The 26284-nt window shown below is 48.3% G+C and overlaps 1 protein-coding gene across 8 annotated transcripts in view; it reads right to left on the bottom strand.

The window, feature by feature from the left end:
- The window catches only part of STAT6 (signal transducer and activator of transcription 6), a 221814-nt gene that overhangs the window by 57457 nt on the left and 138073 nt on the right, over positions 1 to 26284 (bottom strand). For all 8 annotated transcript variants that reach the window (XM_030196653.1, XM_030196648.1, XM_030196651.1 and 5 more), the window contains 5 exons: positions 20928 to 21022; positions 19351 to 19487; positions 12695 to 12841; positions 9882 to 9945; positions 9358 to 9447 (listed from right to left, as the gene is read on the bottom strand). In XM_030196653.1, the coding sequence (XP_030052513.1) occupies positions 9358 to 9447; positions 9882 to 9945; positions 12695 to 12841; positions 19351 to 19487; positions 20928 to 21022 (533 nt within the window). The remainder of the gene's footprint in view (positions 1 to 9357; positions 9448 to 9881; positions 9946 to 12694; positions 12842 to 19350; positions 19488 to 20927; positions 21023 to 26284) is intronic.

Below are 26284 nucleotides of genomic sequence, written 5' to 3'. Positions count from 1 at the left end.
AGGCATCTGACGCTAGTCTGTCATGGGCCTGAAGCCTGGAACAGAACTGAGGGACCCTATGATTGATCTGAGTGGCAAAAAGATCCACCGAGGGGGTGCCCCACTCTCGGAAGATCTTGCGGACTACGTCCATGTTCAGAGACCACTCGTGAGGTTGCATAATCCTGCTCAACCTGTCAGCCAGACTGTTGTTTATGACTGCCAGATAAGTGGCTTGGAGAAACATGCCATGATGACGAGCCCAAAGCCACATCTGGCCGGCTTCCTGACACAGAGGGCGAGATCCAGTGCCCCCCTGCTTGTTGGTGTAAAACATGGCAACCTGATTGTCTGTCTGAATTAAGATCACTTGGTTGGACAGCCGATCTCTGAAAGCCTTTAGAGCATTCCAGATCGCTCTTAATTCCAGAAGGTTGATCTGCAGACCTCTTTCCTGAAAGGGCCAGGCTCCCTGAGTGTGGAGCCCATCTACATGAGCTCTGCACCCCAGGAGAGATGCATCCATCGTCAGCACTTTTCGTGGCTGAGGAATTTGGAATGGTCGCCCCATGGTCAAATTGAATCGAATCGTCCACCACTGAAGAGAACTCTGAAAGTTGGTGGACAGTTGGATTACATCCTCTAGATCCCCTGCAGTTTGAAACCACTGGGAAGCTAGGGTCCATTGAGCTGATCTCATATGTAGACGTGCCATGGGCGTTACATGAACTGTAGAGGCCATGTGCCCCAGAAGTCTCAACATCTGCCGAGTCGTGACCTGCTGAGACGCTCGAACCATGCACACCAGGGGCAGAAGGTTGTCCGCCCTTGTCTCTGGAAGATAAGCTCAAGCTGTCTGGAGTGTTCAACAGGGCTCCAATGAATTCCAATTTTTGGACTAGGGTGAGATGGAACTTGGGATGATTTATGATGAACCCCAGTAGCTCTAGCACCTGAATAGTCATTCGCATGGACTCCAGAGCACCCTCCTTCGAGGTGCTCTTCAGCAGCCAATCGTCGAGATAAGGAAACACATGCACTCCCAGTCTGCGTAGCGATGCTGCAACTACAGCTAGGCATTTGATAAATATTCTGGGCGCAGACGCCAGGCCAAAAGGCAGTACACGGTACTGAAAGTGCTGTGTTCCCAGCCAAAATCGAAGCTACTTCCTGAGAGATGAAGTATCGAGATGTGTGTGTAAGCATCCTTTAAGTCCAGAGAGCATAGCCATTCGTTTTCCTGAATCATGGGAAGAAGGGTGCCTAAGGAAACCATCCTGAACTTTTCTCAGACAAGAAATTTGTTCAGGGCCCTTAGGTCTAGGATGGGACGCATCCCACCTGTTTTCTTTTGCACAAGGAAGTACCTGGATTAGAATCCCAGCCCTTCTTCCACTGGTGGAACGGGTTCGACCGCTTGGGCCTGTAGAAGGGCGGAGAGCTCCTCTGCAAGTACCTGCTTGTGCTGGGAGCTGTAGGACTGAGCTCCCGGTGGGCAATTTGGAGGCTTGGATTCCAGATTGAGGGTGTATCATAACCGGACTATTTGAAGAACCCACCGGTTGGAGGTTATAAGAGGCCACCTTTGGTGAAAAAACATTAACCTCCCCTCAACCAGCAAGTCGTCCGGTACGGACACGTTTAATGAGGCTATGCTGAACTGGAGCCAGTCAAAAGCCCATCCCTTGCTTTTGCTGGGTAGCCAAAGTGGCCTTAGGCACACACTATTGACGAGAACGAGGGTGCTGGGATGGAAATGAGCCTGGGCAGGCTGCCGAGAAGCAGGAGTGTACCTACGCTTAGCATAGGAACAGGGAGCACTCCTCTTCCCTCCAAAAAACCTCCTAGATGAGGAGGTAGTATCAGAAGACGCCCGGCGGGAGAGAGAATCCATAGCATCACTGTGCTTCTTGAGCTGGTCAACCAGATTCTCTACTTTCTCACTAAAAAGGTTATCCCCCTGGCAAGGAACATCCGCCATCTGCTGCTGGACCGAATGATCCAGGTCAGAGACACGCAGCCATGAGAGTCTGCGCATCACTATACCCTGGGCAGCGATCCTGGATGCTACATCAAAAGTGTTGAACGTACCCCTGGCCAGGAATTTTCGACACGCCTTTTGCTGCCTGACCACCTGGCGAAAAGGCTCGGCCTGCTCCGGAGAGAGTGCACTAACCAAGCTAGACAGTTGCCTCACCCAGTTCCGCAAGTGGATGCTCGTGAAGAGCTGGTGTGTCTGGATTTTGGCAGCGAGCATAGCGGCCTGATACGTCTTCCTCCCAAAAGAGTCCAAGGTTCTAGATTCTCTGCCGAGGCATAGTCCCTAGTACTCTTGGCTCTTTTGAGAGCGGAGTCCACCACTATGGAATTGTGAGGTAGCTGAGACCTCATCAATCCAGGCTCACCGTGGATCCAATATTGGGATTCAGTCTTTTTCGGGATCACGGGAACGACCAGTTTCGCATAAGGACCTCCTTGAGTACATTATGCAAAGGAGTCGTTGCAGCCTCTCTAGGCGGAGAAGGATAATCCAGGATCTCGAGCATCTCAGCCCTGGGCTCATCCTCAACCTCCATAGGAAGGGAATAGCCACAGCCATTTCCCGGACAAAGGAGATGAAGGATAGACTCTCCAGTGGCGAGTCTCCTTTCTAGTGGAGGGAAGGTTCAGAAGGAATCCCATAGGACTCATCAGAAGAAAAGTACCTGGGATCTTCCTCTTCCTCCCACGAACGCTCATCTTCAGTATCGGACAAGACATCCCTCAGAGCAGTCCGAAACTGAGCCTGCCTCGACGGCGAGGAACGTCCTTGATGGTGGTGCCGAGAAGTCGACGCCCGCCTGGACTCTGGTGACGCTTCCTCCACCGACGTTGAAGGGGAGTCGACCTGGGTGGTAGCCGACACTGATGCCGCAGGCGGCACCGAGATTGGGGACCTCACCACAGGCGAAGGGCCAGATGCCACTGCAGCAGACGGTACGGAAGGCACAAGGACCCCCGACACAGAAGCAGACTGGCGCAGCAATCCTTCCAGAAGCTCTGGAAGCAGGGTCCTGATGCGCTCGTCGAGAGCCACCATCGGACAAGGCTGCGGGGTTGGTACATGAGCCGGTGGCAGAATCTGTCGAGGCTCGGGAACAGATACCGTGGTGCCAGAAGACCGATGCATCGGCACCTCCTGAATAGAGGGGAAGCGATCCTCTTGGCGCCAACACTTCTCGGGTGCCGATTCCCTCGACGCCCCAGAGCTCCCGGCACCCCGGAGCTCCCGACACCGTGTGTCGAAGAAGAACAATGACGGTGCTTCTTCGCCTTCGCTCAACGCCCGTCATCGAGACTCCTCGGTACCGATGAGGAAGACGTGGAATCCTCATGTCTCCTCAGGGCTGGGTACGACAGTCAGTCCCAGGGGGCCTGCATAACAGGAGGCCTCGAGACAGGTGGCGACCCACTCGGCACCTCACTGCTCCCAGCACGAGTTGGTCGTTCCGCAGCCATTACATAGTAACATAGTAGATGACGGCAGAAAAAGACCTACGCGGTCCATCCAGTCTGCCCAACAAGATAAACTCACATGTGCTACTTTTTGTGTATACCTTAACTTGATTTGTACCTGTCCTTTTCCGGGCACAGACCATATAAGTCTGCGCAGCACTATCCCCGCCTCCCAACCACCAGTCCCGCCTCCCACCATCGGCTCTGGCACAGACCGTATAAGTCTGCCCAGCACCATCTCCGTCTCCCGCCACCAGCTTTGCCACCCAAACTCGTCTAAGCTCCTTAGGATCCATTCCTTCTGAGCAGAATTCCTTTATGTTTATCCCACGCATGTTTGATTTCCGTTACCATTTTCGTTTCCACCACCACCCGCGGGAGGGCATTCCAAGCATCCACTACTCTCTCCGTGAAAAAATACTTCCTGACATTTTTCTTGAGTCTGCCCCCCTTCAATCTCATTTCATGTCCTCTCGTTCTACTGCCTTCGCATCTCCGGAAAAAGGTTCGTTTGCAGATTAATACCTTTCAAATATTAGAACGTCTGTATCATATCACCCCTGTTTCTCCTTTCCTCCAGAGTGTACATGTTCAGGTCCACAAGTCTCTCCTCATACGTCTTGTAACGCAAATCCCATACCATTCTCGTAGCTTTTCTTTGCACCACTTCAATCCTTTTTACATCCTTAACAAGATACAGCCTCCAGAATTGAACACAATACTCCAGGTGGGGCCTCACCAACGACTTATACAGGGGCATCAACACCCCCTTTCTTCTGCTGGTCACACCTCTCTCTATACAGCCTAACAACCTTCTAGCTAGGGCCACCGCCTTGTCACACTGTTTCGTCGCCTTCAAATCCTCAGATACTATCACCCCAAGATCCCTCTCCCCATCCGTACATATCAGACTCTCCCCGCCTAACACATACGTCTCCCGTGGATTTCTACTCCCTAAGTGCATCACTTTGCATTTCTTCGCATTGAATTTTAATTGCCAAACCTTAGACAATTCTTCTAGCTTCCGTAGGTCCTTTTTCATGTTTTCCACTCCCTCCGGGGTGTCCACTCTGTTACAGATCTTAGTATCATCCGCAAATAGGCAAACTTTACCTTCTAACTCTTCGGCAATGTCACTCACAAATATATTAAACAAAATCGGCCCCAGCACCGATCCTTGACGGCAGAAAAAGACCTGCGCGGTCCATCCAGTCTGTCCAACAAGATAAACTCACATGTGCTACTTTTTGTGTATACCTTACCTTGATTTGTACCTGTCCTTTTCCGGGCACAGACCGTATAAGTCTGCCCAGCACTATCCCCGCCTCCCAACTACCAGCCCCGCCTCCCACCACCGGTTCGCTCCCGACGTCGATGCATTCCTCGATGTCCCTTACCTCGGTACAGATGTCGAAGGACCAGACCGAGCCCCAAAAAGCTTCTCTCGTTGGGCTTCTCGAGATGTTTGGGCCCGTTTCTTCATGCGAAGACACATACTGCAAGCGGCTGGGCTATGGTCGGGCCCAAGGCACTGGATACACCAAGTGTGGGTATCGGTACCTGAGATGGTCCGGTTACACTTTCAACATTTGAAGCCACTGGGTGTCTTCGATGACATGGAAGGAAACATGGCTTCGGCGAAATTAAACAACGCGATCGTGCCAAAAAAAGTAAAGGGCACAAAAGGGGAAAAAACCCGACCGCGCGGCCTAAGGCCAGCCGTGTCGAAAAGAAAGAAAAAGAAAGTGCCAAAAACTAAGAAAAAATACCGTTCTTTAAAAACAGCTGCCTATTAAAAGTGGCTGCCTCTCCCAAAGACGGTACACCTTTCCAGAGAAAGGGACGGCCCTTCCCTGCTAAGCCAGGGAGATGGGGAGGAAGGGGGGTGGACTCGAGACACCCGAGTTTAACACCCCAGAGGCTGTCAAAGAAAGAAAAGAAACCCTGTCAAGCCTCTAATTACGATTCCAGGCACAGAAAAAGTATTATAAATATATCTGTAATATCTTATAGAGAAAAAGAGAGAGAGAGACTAATGGGCTCACTTCCTACCTGCTGGGAGACTGAGAAAATACTGGGGCTAAGGTCACATGGCCAGGGCTCCTATTGGCTCTCTAGAGTCAGAGTTTTTTCTCAGTCTCCACCTGCTGGTAGGCGGGCACAACCCAACAGTCCAATCCTGGTCCGGTCCGGAGGGATGCTAAGGAAACCGGGTTTTAAAAAAAAACAAAAAACGAATAACGATAGAAATAAAACAAGAAATATAAAAAGAATCGTCAAGACTCTCTTTCCTGGGCCAGCGAAGCGAACATGCAAAAACCTCTGCACCTCACTGCGGACAAGAAAAAACTGAGCGGGAACGCTCATGCGATGGGCAGGAAGTAGTCTGCACATGCGCGGTTCGCGTGCCAGAAGGCTCTGGCAAAATTTTTTACATTTTGCTGTAGAAAAATCTGTCATTTCCTGGGCCGCCGTGGACACCGACCCACATGTGAGAACAAGCAGCCTGTACGTCCTCGGAGAATGGGTAGTCTCTTCTGTCACACCTTGGTGACTTGCACTAAAAATTTTCCAGGTTTGTTACCAAACCAATGGAACTGATATTTTTGAAAGAGCAAGGATCTGTGGGTTCTCTCATGCAAAAAAGAGAATTTAAGGCCACTTGTGTTGCTAAAAAATGTTCCTTATGTGAATGCATGAATGTAGGCCCCTTAGCCGTTCACAGAGCCCATTCTCAGGTGAGAATGCCCTTATTAATACATTTGTTGCTTGCACTAGTGTAAACTAGAATATCACCCCACAGAACTGTTTTAGAAATTTCCCAAAAAAAAGGGGTTCAGTGGCATGTTGGCCAATTAGTCTGACAATAATCAGCCCAAATGGTAGAAAGATAAAATTGAAAATCCATGTCTTTATACTATACAAATAAGAGGGAAAACACCATAACCTCAGTTGCTGATAAAAGGATTCCACCAGAGTTCTACCAAAATCATGAAGTGGTCAGAGATCTCCTCTGGGCCAATCTCAGTGGCCAAAATGTCAGTAAATTGAAAGGCAGACAAGAGGATGTAGTCCAAACTGGACATAGAGCTATGGGCTCTGGAAAGCTGCTTATAATCTCTCAGGTGGGGTGAAGGAGGTGCCATAGATTGGCCAAGTCAAGGGCCCTGCAAAAAGAACACAAAGAACAGTTTTTGTCTCCAGGTTGCAATGAAGTATTGGTAGACCTATCCAAGGCTGGGTCCATAACTAAATTGAAATTCCCCAAATCAGAGGTGTGCCAAGGTACGGAGAACAAAGTTGTGTCAGATGAGCTAAAAACTGGGCCATACACTACCAGGAGCAGAATGTCTTGACCCTGCAGAGTCAATTTTAAGGATAAGTACCTACCAGTACTAGATTTAGCCAAGACCTGCACTGTGAACTGCAAGGATTTGTGAACGAGTACTGCAACTCCCCCCCTGCCTACCCCAACGAAATCAACCAAAGCTTCCAAATCATGCACTCCTGGGTGGACGCATTTCAACTAAAACTCAACGCAGAAAAAACACAATGCCTTATAATCACCTCACAACACAATACAAACAAATTCACCACCATAACCACCCCAAACTTAGCCCTCCCCGTCTCAAACAACTTGAAAATTCTGGGAGTCACCATTGATCGAAATCTCACACTTGAAAACCACGTGAAGAATACCACTACGAAAATGTTCCACGCCATGTAGAAACTCAAAAGAGTGAAACCTTTCTTTCCAAGGGCCATTTTCCTGACCCTGGTGCAGTCAATGGTGCTAAGTCACCTGGACTATTGCAATGCACTCTTTGCTGGCTGTAAAGAACAGACCATTAAAAAACTTCAAACAGCCCAAAATACCGCAGCCAGACTCATATTTGGGAAAACAAAATATTAACGTGCTAAACCCCTAAGAAAGAAATTACACTGGCTCCCTCTTAAAGAACGTATCACATTCAAAATCTGCACGATTGTCCATAAAATCATTTATGGAGAAGCCCCGACTTACATGCTAGACCTCGTGGACCTGCCACCCAGAAATGCTAAGAGATCTTCCCGCACCTTTCTTAACCTACACTTCCCCAGCTGTAAAGGACTAAAATACAAACTAACATACGCGCCCAGCTTTTCTTATATGAGTACGCAGATGTGGAATTCACTTCTAACACCTAAGAATGATCAACGAATTAACTGACTTCCGCAAATCCCTGAAGACTTACCTCTTTAACAAAGCTTAGCACGAGAACCCTTAACTAACTATAACACAACACCTACCACTTTATTCAGATTGTATCTTTCTACAACGACTTGACCAAATCCTCCTGTCTTCCTTGACTTCTTTGTAACACCAATTGTTTTCTTTAATCTGGCATGGCGATGCTATAACAGGTCTCTGTAAGCCACATTGAGCCTGCAAATAGGTGGGAAAATGTGGGATACAAGCAGTGGTGTGCTGCTGGTGCTGATGATGCATAATGAACCTCCCCCATCCACGCGTTGAAGCTTATCATGATCCCCATCGGTAAGCCACATCTCTTGAAGACAGGCCATGCCTGCTCAGGCATGATTTAAAGCAGTTAAAATCTTGGCCTACTTGATGGGAGACACCACCTGGGAGACATCACCCACATTCCAAGACAGCAATCTATGCCTTAAGGAACCCAGGAGAAAAGCTAAGCAAAGGAAAAAAAAATCATACCAGATGTTAGGTTTAATCGTGAGCCCTTGGGCCTAGGCCGAGGAGCAGGGAAGGGGGGTGAGGAGTAGGGAAGGGGACCGAGGTACAATTGCTGAAATCTGGATTGGGGGGGGGGGGCAGGAAGAATTCAGACAAAAGAGTTTACACCCTCCACTTATGTGGTCTAACACTGCTAGCCCCAGCCCGCCAACCAAAAAAAAACTGGTTACAAGCAGAACTGGGCTGCCCAAGTACTCACCTACCCTCTGCTGAAGTCTGAGAAATACTGGCTAGGTCAGGGCTGCATAAGACCCTTATATGGTGAAGTCGGTGAACCAGTAGTTCTCAGTCTCCATCTGCTGGCAGGACAGTGCCAAAGACTTGTCCATCCAGTCTCTGGTGGACTGCGTCCTGGGATGTGCCAAAGACTCACTCGTCTGGATTGATCTGGAGGGATGATGCGTAATGCTCCCCTGCTCTGAAGCAGGTGAAACTTTCTGCATGCATTCTGTTAAATGTGCATATGTTATTTCATAAAGTACATTTGTAGCTAGCAATCCACCTAAACTACGCCCCGGAAAACATCCATGCATAGCACTCACACAGGTACGAGTCATCTTGTCAGCATGTGTACTTATTTACATGCATTTTATAACAGCTATTTACATACAGAAAATGCTTCATAAAGTCACCCCCCTAAAAACAGAGTACCTAAGTTTAGGCACTAAATAAGTGGCCTATATGAAGCCTATTATATAAAGAATAGTAGGTGCCTTTATTTGTTAAACTATTGCAAACGGCCGATACTGCACCTACATTTAAGGCACAATCTCGTACACCAACCATAAAGCTGGTGTATTATATTCAAAGCTTGACTGCAAAATAATGCACATACGTTAGTATTCTATAATCTATGTGCATAAAGTTTGCACCCATCTATGCTCTGCCCATGCGTCTGTCCACCTGCAAAGTATGTGCCTTGAATATGTGCATAAATGACCATGTGTGTCTGCTTGCGTGTGTAAATGAGTAGCATTTTGGCATTTACATGTGCTCTTACTGCCTAGAACTAAGTGATCAATCAGCCCTCATTTTCTTTTGCTAATACACATAAAACACAGCAGGAGAGAGGCAAGCAGACAAAAGACACATACACACATAGGAGTGCAAGAACAATTCAGTAGTATTACTGTATGCTGTTGGTGGGTGTCCCCTGACTGGACTCTTGTGGACTTGCTGGCCAGGCTGGGATGCTGATGGGTGGTGGCTGACTCTGATCCCTGCAAAAACACAAGTTACCAAAGTAAAAACCAGAGAAACTAAAACTCTTCGTCCTAAGCCTCCCAAAAAAACAAGTATCCATTCTTGCTAAAGGTGAACATCCCTCCCTTGAAATGGGCACCAGCCCCCTCCTGGGGACTCTTCCTGCTCATTTTATCAACTTCAAGCCCTAAGTGTATTGGCTGAGGTATAACACTGCAATTCAGGGCTCATCCTGGCTCCATCTGTTACCTGGTGGTAACAGCACAAGGTGGATGAAATGTACGGTGTTGTGAGACAGAGCCTGGACACTCAAGTTGGTGAGATAGAGGGATGATGGATGCAGCTGTAGTTGGCATAGATGGATTTGGTGGGGGATTGACGTGAGGAATGGATAAAACATAGAATGGATGGACAGAAGGGTAATTAAACCACAGATCTTTCTCTCACGTACCCTTCTACAATGATTGTGATCCTTGTTGGTACATATCCCCAGCTGTTCTTCTCAGACTGTTCCTCTGAGAAAGAAAGATTACATATGAAGAATGTAGCATTTTTAGTATTGAGCCCCTGCCTACCTTCCATGCAATCTGTCTCTCACACTAATGCATCTCTTTCTCATCCCCCCCCCCCACTTCACGCAGTGCCTTAGGAGGCTCACTCTTCGTATTTTAGACAAGAGAAGAAAGATGGATATTCCCAGCAGCTGCACACCCCAGGCAACCGTGGTGGATTAAAAGCAAGAACATGGTCAGTCTTTAAAATCTACAGCTTTCCAGCTCTCTTCCTTCTTTTTTCAGCATTGTTTACATGTTCACTTGTTGTACAGCAGTCCCTAGGGTAGGGATCCTCAACCTAGTCCTGGGGACACATCCTTGCAGCCAGGTTTTCAGGATACCCACAATGAATATGTACGCGGTACATCTGTATATACCACTTTGACTCTACACAAATCTCTCTCATGTGCACTGAATACTACTAAAACCAAATTGCTATATTTTAGTCCCACTATGTTAGTGTCCCTAAAACATTACTCTAAGAACTGGTGAACAATTGAATTTTGATACCTCTGCTAGAGTCCTGGGATTTAAACTCAATTCTCAGCTGACTATGGAACACCAAACAAACAGCTTGGGCAAAAAGATTTATTTTAAGTTATGTCAATTGAGAACCATCAGATTTTTTTTCCCTGAACATTTTAGGGTTTTAATGCAGATGATAATTTTATCTCATATCGATTACTGCAGTGTCTTATATGTAGGAATTCATAAAATGTTGCTGTACAGATTACAATTAATGCAGAATACTGCAGCAAAATTGATATATAATACAAAGAAAACTTGATTCAGCAATAGCCTTAAGAGATCTGCTCTGGTTGCCAGTTAACATAGTAACATAGAGGCATATTTTCAAAGCACTTTAGGAGGCTAAGTTCCATAGGTTTCTATGAAACTTTGGGAGGCTAAGTGCTTTGAAAATATGCCTCATAGTAACATAGTAGATGACGGCAGAAAAAGACCTGCACGGTCCATCCAGTCTGCCCAACAAGATAACTCATATTTGCTGCTTTTTGTGTATACCCTACTTTGATTTGTACCTGTGCTCTTCAGGGCCCAGACCGTATAAGTCTGCCCCGCACTATCCCCGCCTCCCAATCACCAGCCCCACCTCCCAACCACCGGCTCTGGCACAGACCGTATAAGTCTGCCTAGCACTATCCTCACTTCCCCACCACCAGCCCTGCCTCCCAACCACCGGCTCTGGCACAGACCGTACAAGTCTGTCCAGCACTATCCCCGCCTCCCAACCACCAGTCCCGCTTCCCACCACTGGCTCTGGCACAGACCATATAAGTCTGCCCAGCCCTATCCCCGCCTCCCAACCACTAGCCCCGCCTCCCGATCTTGACTAAGCTCCTGAGGATCCATTCCTTCGGCACAGGATTCCTTTATGCTTATCCCACGCATGTTTGAATTCCGTTACCGTTTTCATTTCCACCACCTCCCGTGGTTGGCGCTCAAACTGAGTTTAAGGTGGGATGTTTTGTTTTTAAGATCATTAATGGTTTTTGTCCACACTCCCTGATTCAATTGTTGTCAATTCCTTCTTTTAGGCCTTCATCTCATTTTTGCTTTACACTGAGATTACATTTTCCTACTATTGAGGGAGCTTTGCTGAAGCACTTTCATGAGAGTTCATTTTGGTATCAATGCAGCAGAATTTGGAAATTGATACCCATATCAAGTCAGACAACACTAAATTATTTACCATTTAGAAAATTATTGAAGACCTATCTTTTCAGTACATATTTTAGTACTGACATAGCCAGCCTTTCTAATTAGGATTTGAAATATGTGAAGCTAGAGTTTTAGGGTTTTCATCTTTAAGTTATGTGACCCGCTTTGATTCTCTATAGATATAGATAGTCTGGGTCAGAAGCATGGCGAACTGAATATATGTGTTTGGCTGCAAGCTATTTTGGTTTAACTACTGCTAACCATCTGAACTAAAGATGTGCAAGGACTTGGATATTATCATAAATTTAAGGATTTGAAAGACACTCTCTGCATGAAAGACGCTTTTGCATAATGAAAGTGGATGACAAACCTGGATCATAAAGGTCTTGTAAAGATTTAGATCACAGGAGGGAAGTGTTGTGACTCTTAAGGTGGTCCTATATAAATAAAGAGTTCTGCTTACCACAGCAGAGCTGAGCGTGGTAAGCTGCTCAGATGTATTTTATGGCAGTTAGTTATTGATGTATTAGTGGGAATAGGTTTATGGAAGACTGTTTGTGTGAATGCGGTTGAATGATCTGAGGTATTCAAGTACTTGTTAAAAGGATTAAAATATTTGAAAATAAAGTAGAAGTTGTACTATAACTGTTTGGTCTGATATAGGTATATATTAAATTACAATTATTTTAGAGATTAAACCTAGGTGCATTTAGAGTGTGAATATAGATATAGGTGGGATACAAATACTGAAATAGAATTGTGGGTATCCTGAAAACTTGGCTGGCTGGGATGTCCACAGGACTGGGTTCAGAACCCCTGCACTAGGGAAAAATAGCACCCAAGGTAAAGGTTGCTTTCAGCACCCTGCTTCACTTGCAGGTTTGTGTGCTTACACATTCGACTTAAAAGAGCAAAGTGAGGCCTCCTTCTCAGGTTGGCATCCTGGGAAGTCAACCTTCTTTCACATTGCTTGTGATAGCCCCTGTACCTCTGCCTCCCTTCCGCACCCCATCATTGACCTTGCACTCACTCGTGTAATGTGCCTTAAATGCAATGTCCTTTGGTTTCTCCTTATACAAGTACTGGAGCTGCTTTAGATCATGGATGCGGTCCGCCAGGGACCGGATGGCCAAGTCTTTGGCACAGAAAGGTTGAATGTTCTGGACCTGTGCAGAACCTGGAGAGAAAGAGGATGATGTGGGATTAGAGCTGAAAGCAACATGAGCAAAAAGAGAAGAGGTGGGAGCAGGCAAAAGAAAGAAAAATTACTCTCCCTTTCCCCACTTTATGAGTTGGGAAAATGCCACCACTCATGCTTAACGGTAAATGCAGGAGACAGAAGAAGCAGGTGTAAAAAGCAAGTCTCAGGGCACAAGAAATATTTGGGCATTTAGAAGGTGATTTTAAAAGGAGAATTTAGGTCTTACTGATAATTTTTTTTCCAATAGTCCTTCACACTATTCTAGAACCTGTGGGAAGGTTATGCTCATCAACCAGCAGGTGGAAATAGAGAACTGAAAACAGAGCTGAGACATCTCTCTCTTGGCATCCAGTCCAGCTCCTCAGAATTTACAAGCAATAAGGATAACTCAGAATAAACACAACAGCCTTAAACAACTCGCTAACCTAACACTATCTAGACGAGCAAACATGTGGACCTCTCTCATCTCTGGACAACTTGTAGAGAACAAGAGATATACAGCAAGCACCATGCAAAGTGACAGTCGCTATTTAAGCCATTACCTCACAACAACTAAACAACTCTAAAACCTTGGGCAAGCCTCTGAAATAGTGGGAAGGACTAATGAAAGAAAATTATCGGGTAAGACCTAATTTCTCCTTCCATTATGTAGCTTCCAGAATTTTTGGGATGTTCAAAAGCAATCTATAGAATGGGTGGGATCCTGGCACCGCCACCACCATGAGGAGCGAAGCCCCAAAACTGGCTTCCAAGCATGCAATATCCACCCTGTACAGTTTGGCAAAGATATGCAGAGTCAACCACACTGACGCCTTGTAAATATCCACCAGATACAATAAGGTAGTCAAAGACAAGGATGTCACTGTATGCCTCAAAGAATGAGGAGCCTGCTTCCTCACAAGCAAATCAGCTGACAAGATAGTCTCTTTAAGGCATCTAGCAATTATGAGCTTGGAAGCCATGAGGTCAAAAAAGCACAGTCTGTCTGATTTGTGAAACTAATTCGTGACTTCTAGATATCTATTGAAGACTCTATGAACATCGAGAAGCTTCGAGGAAGAATAATGAGCCTCTTCGTCCTGTCTGCAAAAGAACGGAAGCGCCATAGATGGTTGAGATGAAATGCTCACACCACTTTCAGAAGGAAGGAAGGAACCGTGCACAGGAAGACCCATGCCCCAAAAAGCAGAAAAAGGGATCCTGACAAGAGAGAGCCTGAAGCTCCGAAACCCTGTGCCGACACAACAGCCACCAAGAACGCTGTCTTTAGCATAAGATCTTTCAAGGAAGCCTTCCAGAGTGGCTCAAAAGGAGCCTTCTGAAGAGCTCAAAGGATTAAATTAAGGTTCCACTCTGGAAACAGTGTAGAAAAGGGAGGCCGCAAGCGGCCCACTCCCCGCAAGAATCAAACGACGTCAGAAGAAGGCGGGGCAGTGAGCAGCGAACAAGGGAAGGCTAGAGACATCGGGACTGGGAGCGCCGCCTCCTTCAATGATGCTGCGCTGCCGGAGGAAGGTAAATTTAAAAGAAAAAAAAAAGGAACGGGATCTTGGGGGGGGGGGGGGGGGGGGAGAAGAGGGCGGGCAGTTCCTACATGGGAGCGGGAGGGCAGGGTAAGCACGCAGCGGCAGCGCCCCACAGAGGATAGCGCCCCCCTGCGCCGCTTACCCCGCTTACCGCATCGGCACGGCCCTGCATAGATCCTCCATGAGCACCAGGCCTTGCTTCAGTAGGCCGTGTACCTACAGAAGACGGAGAGAATCACCATCCAGCAGTTGAATCAGGTCCGCATAACACGGCCTCCGTGGCCAGTCTGGTGATATGAGAATTATTCAACTCTGGTGCAATGTGATCCTTTTCAACACACAGCCTAGTATGAGCCAAGGAGGGAAGACATACAGTAGATGTGTCTCTGGCCAAAGCTGAGGTAGGGCATTGATCCCCACTAAACCCGGTTCTTTCAAGCTGCTTAAGTGCTCGGGTACTTTGGCATTCCTTTTCGTCGACATTTACACCAGAGCAGAACCCCACTGGTCCACTATCAGCTAAAAATCCTTGCTGAATAGTTCCCATTCTCCCGGGTCCAAGGAATGCCTGCTGAGAAAGTTCACCTCCCATTAAAGACCCAACGATGTGAGCTGCCGACAAGCAGAGAAGATTTTTCTCCACCCTGCGCATGAGGGAAGCTGCCTCCGCTACCACTGGAAGACCATGGGTTCCGCCTTGCTTGTTGATATAAGCTACCACTGTCGCATTGTTGGAGAAAAGAGCATTCCACACTGCCCTGAGCTCCAAGCGATTTATCGCCCACTGAGGCTCCTGTTCTGTCCAGGTGCCATGCGTCACGGGGAACTTGTAATGAGCTTCCCATCCTGACTTGCTACTATCCGTTAACACCACCTCCCATTGTGTTATCAGAAAGGGAGCTCCAACAGTCAAACTCCTGGGCAACAACTATCACTGCATACTCTGTCTGGCAACCAGCATCCATGAAAGATGAAGGTTGTACTTCTGTGACACTGGAGACCAGCGGCCAAGAAAAGACTGAACCCTTGCCCATGACCAGCGGCCAAGAAAAGACTGAACCCTTGCCCATGACACTACTTCCATCGCTGCTGTCACTGACCCCAGAATCTGGACATAGTCCCAGAACCTGGGCCTGCCTTGACTGAGGAGAAGACAAATCTGTTGAACCAGCTTCAATTTCCTGTGTTCCATGAGGAAGGTCTATAAAATAATAAGTGGAGTGAAACGGGTAGATGTGATTTGCTTGTTTACGCTTCCAAAAATGCAAGGAGTAGGGATCATACGATGAAGCTACAAAGTTGAAAATTTAAAATGAATCGGAGAAAATATTTCTTCACTCAACATGTGATTAAACTCTGGAATTCTTTGCCAGAGAATATAGTAAAAGTAGGTACCTTACCTTAGCGGGGTTTATAAAAGGTTTGCATAGCTTCCTAAAAGAAAAATCCATAAGCCATTATTAAAATGGACTTGGGAAAAAATCCACTGCTTATTTCTAGGATATGCAGCATAAAATGTATTTTATGGGATCTTGTAACCTGAATTGGCCACTGTTGGAAACAGGATGCTGGGCTTGATGGACCTTCGGTCTGTCCCAGTATGGCAATACTTATGTATTAAGATCCTCTCCCTTGCTGTGTTCAAGTGGAATGCCCAGATACTCCAGCACCTATTATGGAGTTAGTCTGCTCGTCTCGATACTGATCACCCAAATCAACTTTGTCCGTCGTAGCCATGCTATCCGAACAGGACAACACACGAATGAGCCAGTTCTTTAGATACTGGTAAACTCTTGATTCCCTGGTGCCAAAAGAAGGCCGCTACCCCCATCACAACCTTGGTAAATGTTCTTTGTGCCTTTGCGAGACCGAAGGGCAAAGCCCTGAACTGGAAGTGACAGCCCAGCACAGCAAAATGTAGAAACCTCTGAAGCAGTGGCCACATGGGTATATACAAGTATGCCTCCTTGAGATCAAAGGAAGTGAGAAATTCTCCTGCTTGAACTGAGGCTATGACTGCTCTTAGTGTTTCCATGCAAAAAAAAGGACACTCTGAGGCAATGCTTTAGACCTTTGAGATCTAAGACCAGATGAAAGGTGCCTTCCTTCCTTAGGACAATGAAGTAGATGGAGTATCTGCTTTGTCCCTGTTCAGCTTGGAGAACTGGAACAATGACCTAGACAGCCTGCAAGGAATTTACAGTGGCCTGAACTTTGAGTGTCTTAATTCCCTTTCAACAAGGAGACTTCAAGAAGAGAGATGTGATCAGGCAGGAGAACTCCGACTTGAAACCTTCTGTATGAATATCCAGAACCCACTGGTCCGACATGATTTTGGCCCACACCTCCCACTGAAGGAAGAGAAAGGTGGAACAGCCTCACATCATTGCAGAGCTCGAGAGGCATTGGGTGCTCTAGCAAACAGAGGAGGACTTCCTCTCCGCACAAAAGGAAGACTGGCATGCCTGAAAGTGGAATTTCTGACCATATTGTTGATGACCAGGCCAGTTCCATCTGCTCTCTTGAAACTGAGAGCCCCCTGATCGTCAGAGGGTTTCAGCTTATCCTCCGGCAACCGCTGTGGCTTAGTTTCCTTGAGTTCTTTTATCAAGTTACTGAGATCTTCTTCAAATAGCCACTTGCCCCAAAAGGGCAGTTAACTAGACATGACTTTGGCACTGCATCTGCTGCCCAATGCTGCAACCAGAGTTGCCGACATGCTGTGACAGCCAAAGACATACTGCCGGCTGTAACTCATAATGTGTCATAAAAGTATCCATCAAGTAGGCCAACAGGGTGTTATGGAGCCTGTGTTGTGTAGCAGACTGCTGATGCCACTTCAGGCATGCTCTAGCCATGAACAAACTATATACTGTTGCTTGAAGGCCCAAAGAGGCCACTTCAAAGGCTTCTTTCTGTGAGCCTTCTAGTTTCCTATCCTGTAGGTCATTTAGGACAATGCCCCCTTCCAATGGCAAGGTGATCTTCTTAGTCACTGCCATAACAAGGGAGTCCACCCTGGGAAGCTGCAATTTCTCTTTCTCCTCCAGAGTCAATGGGTAGAAGCGAGCCATAGCTCTTCCCCATTCTCAGCTCCGCGACCAGCAAAACTCATTCTGTTGTAATCAGGTCTTGAATGTCAGGATGCATCAGGAACACCTTAATAGGACCTCTAAGCCCACTCAGATCAATGAAGATGGAACTCCTGACATCAAAGAAGGCTGCTCCTCAATGGAAAGCACCATCAATGTCTCAGAAATAAGAGTAATGAGCTCCTCTTTATGAAACCTCAGTACTTTCGGGTCATGTCCACTCCTCAGGAGGAAGCTCTCCCTCCTCTAATGGCTTTTTCAATGATGGCTCCTTTGAATAGACTGAGGCCACATCAGATAAGGAGGGAGAAGCAGAGACGGACCTCCAGGAGTGGACAGATGAGGCTAAACAAGATCTCTTAGGTGCTGGAGGGGCAGCAGGGCGAGATACTGAAGCACCTCACAGCCATTCTAACTGTCTCTGCTTCAGTATACAGGCCTGGTGTAAGAGCAATATAAACTCCAGAGAAAACAAAGATCCCAATGCAGATGAATGTTCTGTTAGGCCCTGAGGTTGTAAAATGGCGACTGTGCTCCACGTGTGATCAGAGAGAGAGGCTGTTCCTCACTGCCAGTCAGCCCTGACAAAATGGTGCACGTTCCCATGCTCTCTGCATCAAACTGCACACCGGCCCTGCCGGAGAGCCCAAAGTCCTCGGCATATTCAGATGCTGCGCCATATCTGAAAATGTGCTACCGCTGACCATTTCCCCCATATTCCGCAGGATTCCCAGCTTGCACACACTGTAGTGCCCCAACGCCAGCCAGTGGGTCCCACAGCTGGAAAACCACTTAACTGCCTCGGCGGGAGTCGCCATTCACCTTGACTGGTACAAGTGCAGCACAACACAGTCCCAAGCAGTGAGTCAGAATCCCTCCCCTACACCAAGTAGAACTTGCAGCCCTACAAGCGGTTCTGAATCAAACTTTAATTAGCCTTCAGACTGCCGGCTGCTCCCCCCAAGCTCACAGTCTCCACAAGTCTTACCACAGATGAGAAAGGCTCAAAACTGATACTCTGTCCCATGCTCTCCAGTAAACCTTTTTCTTTCTCTTTTTTTTTTTTAATAAAGGTTGGTGTGCTAGAAAACGAAAGCTCCACAGGAAACCGGGAGAGGTGAAGGGATGGAAGAAGTAAGTTAGTGGGGCACAAGAGACAGGGATCTGAAGATCTCCAGATATGACTCTGCAAACTCAAGCCACCCGCAAAGCTCAACTGGGGACCAGTCAGCAGCAAATCACTCAGAACCAAGAGAGATATGTCTATCTCCAGCTGCTGGTTGATGGACACAACTATCCCACAGGTTCTGGAATAGTGGGAAGTTATGAAATGGAACAGGGGTTCTCACCCAAGTTCTCAGGACACACCTAGCAAGTCAAAACATCCACAATGAATATGCATGGAATAAGTCTGCATGCACTGCCTCTACTGTATGCAAATCTTGCTCATGCATATTCACTGTAGGTATCCTGAAAAGCTGACTGGCTAGGTGTGTCCCAAAGACTGGGTTGAGAATACTCGTTTTAAAGGATGATTTGTTTTATGACCAGAGGCTATTAACATATGCAAAAGGAACAAACTCAGCTAAGTGGGTGAAGCGAAGCACTGCTCTTGGAAGGAACAGGCAAAGGCATTACTGCATACACTTCCATGACCAGTCTCAGAAGTTTCTAGAGTCTTCACATACCACAATATCTTTCACTGGACCAACAATTAGCTCAACATGGGGCCACAGACAATGCCATCTGAAAAAAAGGCCGTCAAAGCTCTCAGATTAATTCTGATATTGGTACAATAAAAGATATTACCACCTGCAGATGATTTAGTCTTTTCCAGAACTGGCACATTCCTCTGTCCACCTCTTACCATCCACATTTTTCTGAATGTGTGCAATAGTGATGCCCCCAATCTCCGAGTCACTGAAACGCAGCAGGAAGGTGCCATCCAGTTGCGGTAGGAGCAGTTTCTGCAGGTACTGCTTACTGATAAATCCAATAATGAGCCTGAGAGAAATCAAATCAAATTAGGGCTTATATACTGCAAATCTTCTCTAATCAGGGTTCAGTGAGGTTTACAATAATTAACTCAAAGAGTCATTACAGGGTATACAGAATCGACAGAGGATGTCAGAGGAGGGGAACGTAGAGTCTGGTATAGAGTCAGAGCTGCTGGCCGTGCAGCAACAGTGAAGGTGGTAAGAGAGAAAAGGAAGAGAAACAGCTAGCAAGCACTGGCAGCAGGTATACAAGTGAGCGGTGCTGTTGCTGTCCCACTGCTTAGGGTAGGTCCTACATTGCAAGCTTTTCTGAGTCAATTCGCCTTATCTGATCTATCAGTCTTGGCTTTGCCTTCCTCCCTAAAATACTCAAGAATCCTCAGAGGGAGCAGCTAACACCATGACTGAGCAACATGCCCCTTAACTGGCAGCATGACCAAGGCAAGCTCACTATCATTTTAAGGGCAAAGAGGCCACACTCACTTAAGAAAACTCATGTTCGGCAGAGAGCCCCAGATTTTCTTCCAGAGTCCAACAGTGTTGCGTCTAATAGCAGTTAATTTCTCCATCTTATAAACGTAATGAAGTTTTAGCCCGCCACTTGAATGTGCAGGGCACCCTCAGATCTTTTTTAAGGACAATTCTATAACAGAACGCTTCCACCTAAGTCCAACTTGGGCATGTAAATGTGGAGAAAAACCAACTACCAACAATTACGTGCTTAAGTGGCAGCAAATTGACTGAGCACTATTGTATGAGGGTGCACAAAGTGGCATAGCGCATAAATGAAAGGGGGACATTCACATGGGTGAAGCCCACTTCTGCACACAACTTAAAGGTCACTCACTGTATGTTATACACAACTTTGCCACATTTAGAAGGTCTATGGCTGAAGTGTAACTGGGAGAGCCTGTTAAGTGCACTGATACTGGGTTATGCAAACATTTTATAACATAATCTGGGCACAGATGCCATTACAGAACAGGCTCTCACTGTGTGGCACTTCACTTATAGAACTGCTACTAAATGAATGGCCACTGTCTCATAATCCACTGGCCAAGTGACTGGGAGATATGACAGTCACTGTTAGGGAAATTTTGAAATCCCATAACCCCAGTGTAGGCCTTGGACTCCTCCAGGTCCTCCTAAAAGCCCCACGTGCTATCAATCGACTGCCCCTCCCCACCCAAGAGAAGTGGGGAGTCATTTTCAGCGCCCCTCTTCTTCCACAGGTGAAGAACACTTTGACAATTGCCCTTGCCTTCAATTTGAGCTCACACTGAAAAAAAAAAAGCTTTGTAGGAGCCTGCAACTTGCAGAACTCCCTTCTGCCACTGTGCGTGGTTGATTGAGAGCAAGTGATAGACAACCATCCTGGTCACCCTTATCATTCAGGAGAGAGGCGTGAGAGGAGCACAGAAACTGTGCAGGAAACCCTGTCACTTACTTATCAGACCAGTAGTTTTTTAGATATTTTTTCGTGAGGTCCACCACCCCGTCAAACCACTGCCAGAAAGTGAATCCCCTGTTGGGCAAGAGCTCCTGGACAGACCAAACACAGAGAAAAAGAATCAGGACAAAGACTTACTGACTACATCCATTTATGGGAGAGCTGGGTAGGGGTGCATTGACAAGAGCCAGCTCTGCTGGGGTAGCTCAAGGAGCGGCTGAGCCAATACTGCCCCTCCCCGGGCCTCTAGCAGAACAGTGACTCACATTGGCACGGACTTCTCTCCAGTGACTGCAAAGTGCAGAAAAACTCCCTTTCTCTTTCTTTTCTCTCCATTCTTCTTGACTTTTCCTCTTTTCATTCCTATTCTCACTTGCTCCCTTCCTCACCATCTCTAGCTCTTCCCTCCTCTTCAGTCCACAACAGTTGGGCCTGTGCTTAGGATGAGAAAAATTCTAGGGGTGGCAAGCTTTGAGGGTCACAAAATGTTATGCTGGATCTGAGCTGCAGCAGTCCATGGCCTGCTCCAGCAGATGGTGCAGTTAAGTGTTCAGTTGAGGAAAGCACAGTTACAAAGCCCTGGTGGCCTGTTCAGGGCTAGTAAGGTTCTTGGTGGTATCAGCCCGACGGCCTTCGCAGCTTCCACTACATGAGGGTGGGTGTGATGCAAGGGCTGGGTTGCCAAAACATTGCCAAGTACTCCATCTATTGGCCATGTGAGACCTTCCTAAGAAAGAGAAGGTGTGTGTGTGTGTGTGTGTGTGTGGGGGGGGGGGGGTCCATAACACATACCCCCCAGATTCTATATATGGCATCCTGATTTAGACACCTAAATTTGGCCGCGATCCTGAGACACGTGCCCAGCTTAATTGGCTAATGAGCCATTAACGATCATTAACTGGCCGCTAACAAATAGCGAATGCTACATACCTGTAGAAGGTATTCTCCGAGGACAGCAGGCTGATTGTTCTCACTGATGGGTGACGTCCACGGCAGCCCCTCCAATCGGAAACTTCACTAGCAAAGTCCTTTGCTAGCCCTCGCGCGCCCGCGCGCACCGCGCATGCGCGGCCGTCTTCCCGCCCGAAACCGGCTCGAGCCGGCCAGTCCAGTATGTAGCAAGACAATACACTTCAAGGGAAGACACAACTCCAAAGGGGAGGCGGGCGGGTTGGTGAGAACAATCAGCCTGCTGTCCTCGGAGAATACCTTCTACAGGTATGTAGCATTCGCTTTCTCCGAGGACAAGCAGGCTGCTTGTTCTCACTGATGGGGTATCCCTAGCCCCCAGGCTCACTCAAAACAACATTGGTCAATTGGGCCTCGCAACGGCGAGGACATAACTGAGATTGACCTAAAAAATTTACCAACTAACTGAGAGTGTAGCCTGGAACAGAACAAACAGGGCCCTCGGGGGGTGGAGTTGGATCCTAAAGCCCAAACAGGTTCTGAAGAACTGACTGCCCGAACCGACTGTCGCGTCGGGTATCCTGCTGCAGGCAGTAATGAGATGTGAATGTGTGGACAGATGACCACGTCGCAGCTTTGCAAATTTCTTCAATGGAGGCTGACTTCAAGTGGGCTACCGACGCAGCCATGGCTCTAACATTATGAGCCGTGACATGACCCTCAAGAGCCAGCCCCGCCTGGGCGTAAGTGAAGGAAATGCAATCTGCTAGCCAATTGGATATGGTGCGTTTCCCTACAGCCACTCCCCTCCTATTGGGGTCAAAAGAAACAAACAATTGGGCGGACTGTCTGGTGGGCTGTGTCCGCTCCAGGTAGAAGGCCAATGCTCTCTTGCAGTCCAATGTGTGCAGCTGACGTTCAGCAGGGCAGGAATGAGGACGGGGAAAGAATGTTGGCAAGACAATTGACTGGTTCAGATGGAACTCCGACACGACCTTTGGCAGAAACTTAGGGTGAGTGCGGAGGACTACTCTGTTGTGATGAAATTTGGTGTAAGGGGCCTGGGCTACCAGGGCCTGAAGCTCACTGACTCTACGAGCCGAAGTAACTGCCACCAAGAAAATGACCTTCCAGGTCAAGTACTTCGGATGGCAGGAATTCAGTGGCTCAAAAGGAGGTTTCATCAGCTGGGTGAGAACGACATTGAGATCCCATGACACTGTAGGAGGCTTGACAGGGGGCTTTGACAAAAGCAAACCTCTCATGAAGCGAACAACTAAAGGCTGTCCTGAGATCGGCTTACCTTCCACTTGGTAATGGTATGCACTGATTGCACTAAGGTGAACCCTTACGGAGTTGGTCTTCAGACCAGACTCAGACAAGTGCAGAAGGTATTCAAGCAGGGTCTGTGTAGGACAAGAGCGAGGATCTAGGGCCTTGCTGTCACACCAGACGGCAAACCTCCTCCAATGAAAGAAGTAACTTCTCTTAGTGGAGTCTTTCCTGGAAGCAAGCAAGATGCGGGAGACACCCTCTGGCAGACCCAAAGAGGCAAAGTCTACGCCCTCAACATCCAGGCCGTGAGAGCCAGGGACCGGAGGTTGGGATGCAGAAGAGCCCCGTCGTCCTGCGTGATGAGGGTCGGAAAACACTCCAATCTCCACGGTTCTTCGGAGGATAACTCCAGAAGAAGAGGGAACCAGATCTGACGCGGCCAAAAGGGAGCAATCAGAATCATGGTGCCTCGGTCTTGCTTGAGTTTCAACAAAGTCTTCCCCACCAGAGGTATGGGAGGATAAGCATACAGCAGACCTTCCCCCCAATCCAGGAGGAAGGCATCCGACGCCAGTCTGCCGTGGGCCTGAAGCCTGGAACAGAACTGAGGGACCTTGTGGTTCACTTGAGATGCGAAGAGATCCACCAGGGGGGTGCCCCACGCCTGAAAGATCTGTCGCACCACACGGGAATTGAGCGACCACTCGTGAGGTTGCATAATCCTGCTCAACCTGTCGGCCAGACTGTTGTTTACGCCTGCCAGATATGTGGCTTGGAGCACCATGCCCTGACGGCGAGCCCAGAGCCACATGCTGACGGCTTCCTGACACAGGGGGCGAGATCCGGTGCCCCCCTGCTTGTTGACATAGTACATGGCAACCTGATTGTCTGTCTGAATTTGGATAATTTGGTGGGACAGCCGATCTCTGAAAGCCTTCAGAGCGTTCCAGATCGCTCGCAACTCCAGAAGATTGATCTGTAGATCGCGTTCTTGGAGGGACCAACTTCCTTGGGTGTGAAGCCCATCGACATGAGCTCCCCATCCCAGGAGAGACGCATCCGTGGTCAGCACTTTTGTGGCTGAGGAATTTGGAAGGGACGTCCCAGAGTCAAATTGGAGCAAATCGTCCACCAAAACAGGGATTCGAGAAAACTCGTGGACAGGTGGATCACGTCCTCTAGACCCCCAGCGGCCTGATACCACTGGGAGGCTAGGGTCCATTGAGCAGATCTCATGTGAAGGCGGGCCATGGGAGTCACATGAACTGTGGAGGCCATGTGGCCCAGCAATCTCAACATCTGCCGAGCTGTGATCTGCTGGGACGCTCGCACCCGCGAGACGAGGGACAACAAGTTGTTGGCTCTCGTCTCTGGGAGATAGGCGCGAGCCGTCCGAGAATCCAGCAGGGCTCCGATGAATTCGAGTTTCTGCACTGGGAGAAGATGGGACTTTGGGTAATTTATCACAAACCCCAGTAGCTCCAGGAGGCGAATAGTCATCTGCATGGACTGCAGGGCTCCTGCCTCGGATGTGTTCTTCACCAGCCAATCGTCGAGATATGGGAACACGTGCACCCCCAGCCTGCGAAGCGCCGCTGCTACCACAGCTAGGCACTTTGTGAACACCCTGGGCGCAGAGGCGAGCCCAAAGGGTAGCACACAGTACTGGAAGTGGCGTGTGCCCAGCTGAAATCGCAGATACTGTCTGTGAGCTGGCAGTATCGGGATGTGTGTATAGGCATCCTTCAAGTCCAGAGAGCATAGCCAATCGTTTTGCTGAATCATGGGGAGAAGGGTGCCCAGGGAAAGCATCCTGAACTTTTCTTTTACGAGATACTTGTTCAGGGCCCTTAGGTCTAGGATGGGACGCATCCCCCCTGTTTTCTTTTCCACAAGGAAGTACCTGGAATAGAATCCCAGCCCTTCTTGCCCAGATGGCACGGGCTCGACCGCATTGGCGCTGAGAAGGGCGGAGAGTTCCTCTGCAAGTACCTGCTTGTGCTGGAAGCTGTAAGACTGAGCTCCCGGTGGACAATTTGGAGGTTTTGAGGCCAAATTGAGGGTGTATCCTTGCCGGACTATTTGGAGAACCCACTGATCGGAGGTTATGAGAGGCCACCTTTGGTGAAAAGCTTTCAACCTCCCCCCGACTGGCAGGTCGCCCGGCACTGACACTTGGATGTCGGCTATGCTCTGCTGGAGCCAGTCAAAAGCTCGCCCCTTGCTTTTGCTGGGGAGCCGCGGGGCCTTGCTGAGGCGCACGCTGCTGACGAGAGCGAGCGCGCTGGGGCTTAGCCTGGGCCGCAGGCTGTCGGGAAGGAGGATTGTACCTACGCTTGCCAGAAGTATAGGGAACAGTCTTCCTTCCCCCGAAAAATCGTCTACCTGTAGAGGTAGAAGCTGAAGGCTGCCGGCGGGCGAATTTGTCGAATGCGGTGTCCCGCTGGTGGAGAGACTCTACCACCTGTTCGACTTTTTCGCCAAAAATGTTATCCGCACGGCAAGGCGAGTCCGCAATCCGCTGCTGGAGTCTATTCTCCAGGTCGGCGGCACGCAGCCATGAGAGCCTGCGCATCACCACACCTTGAGCAGCGGCCCTGGACGCAACATCAAAAGTGTCATAAACTCCTCTGGCCAGGAATTTTCTGCACGCCTTCAGCTGCCTGACCACCTCCTGAAAAGGCTTGGCTTGCTCAGGGGGAAGAGCATCAACCAAGCCCGCCAACTGCCGCACATTATTCCGCATGTGTATGCTCGTGTAGAGCTGGTAAGACTGAATTTTGGCCACGAGCATAGAGGAATGGTAGGCCTTCCTCCCAAAGGAGTCTAAGGTTCTAGAGTCTTTGCCCGGGGGCGCCGAAGCATGCTCTCTAGAACTCTTAGCCTTCTTTAGGGCCAGATCCACAACTCCAGAGTCGTGAGGCAACTGGGTGCGCATCAGCTCTGGGTCCCCATGGATCCGGTACTGGGACTCGATCTTCTTGGGGATGTGGGGATTAGTTAGAGGTTTCGTCCAGTTCGCAAGCAATGTCTTTTTTAGGACATGATGCAAGGGAACAGTGGACGCTTCCTTAGGTGGAGAAGGATAGTCCAGGAGCTCAAACATTTCAACCCTGGGCTCGTCCTCCACAACCACCGGGAAGGGGATGGCCGTAGACATCTCCCGGACA

This window comes from Microcaecilia unicolor, chromosome 3 (assembly GCF_901765095.1).
Source record: "Microcaecilia unicolor chromosome 3, aMicUni1.1, whole genome shotgun sequence".
NCBI lineage: Eukaryota > Metazoa > Chordata > Amphibia > Gymnophiona > Siphonopidae > Microcaecilia > Microcaecilia unicolor.
Note: the sequence above shows the minus strand (reverse complement) of the source record. Positions and strands in the feature narration are given on the sequence as shown.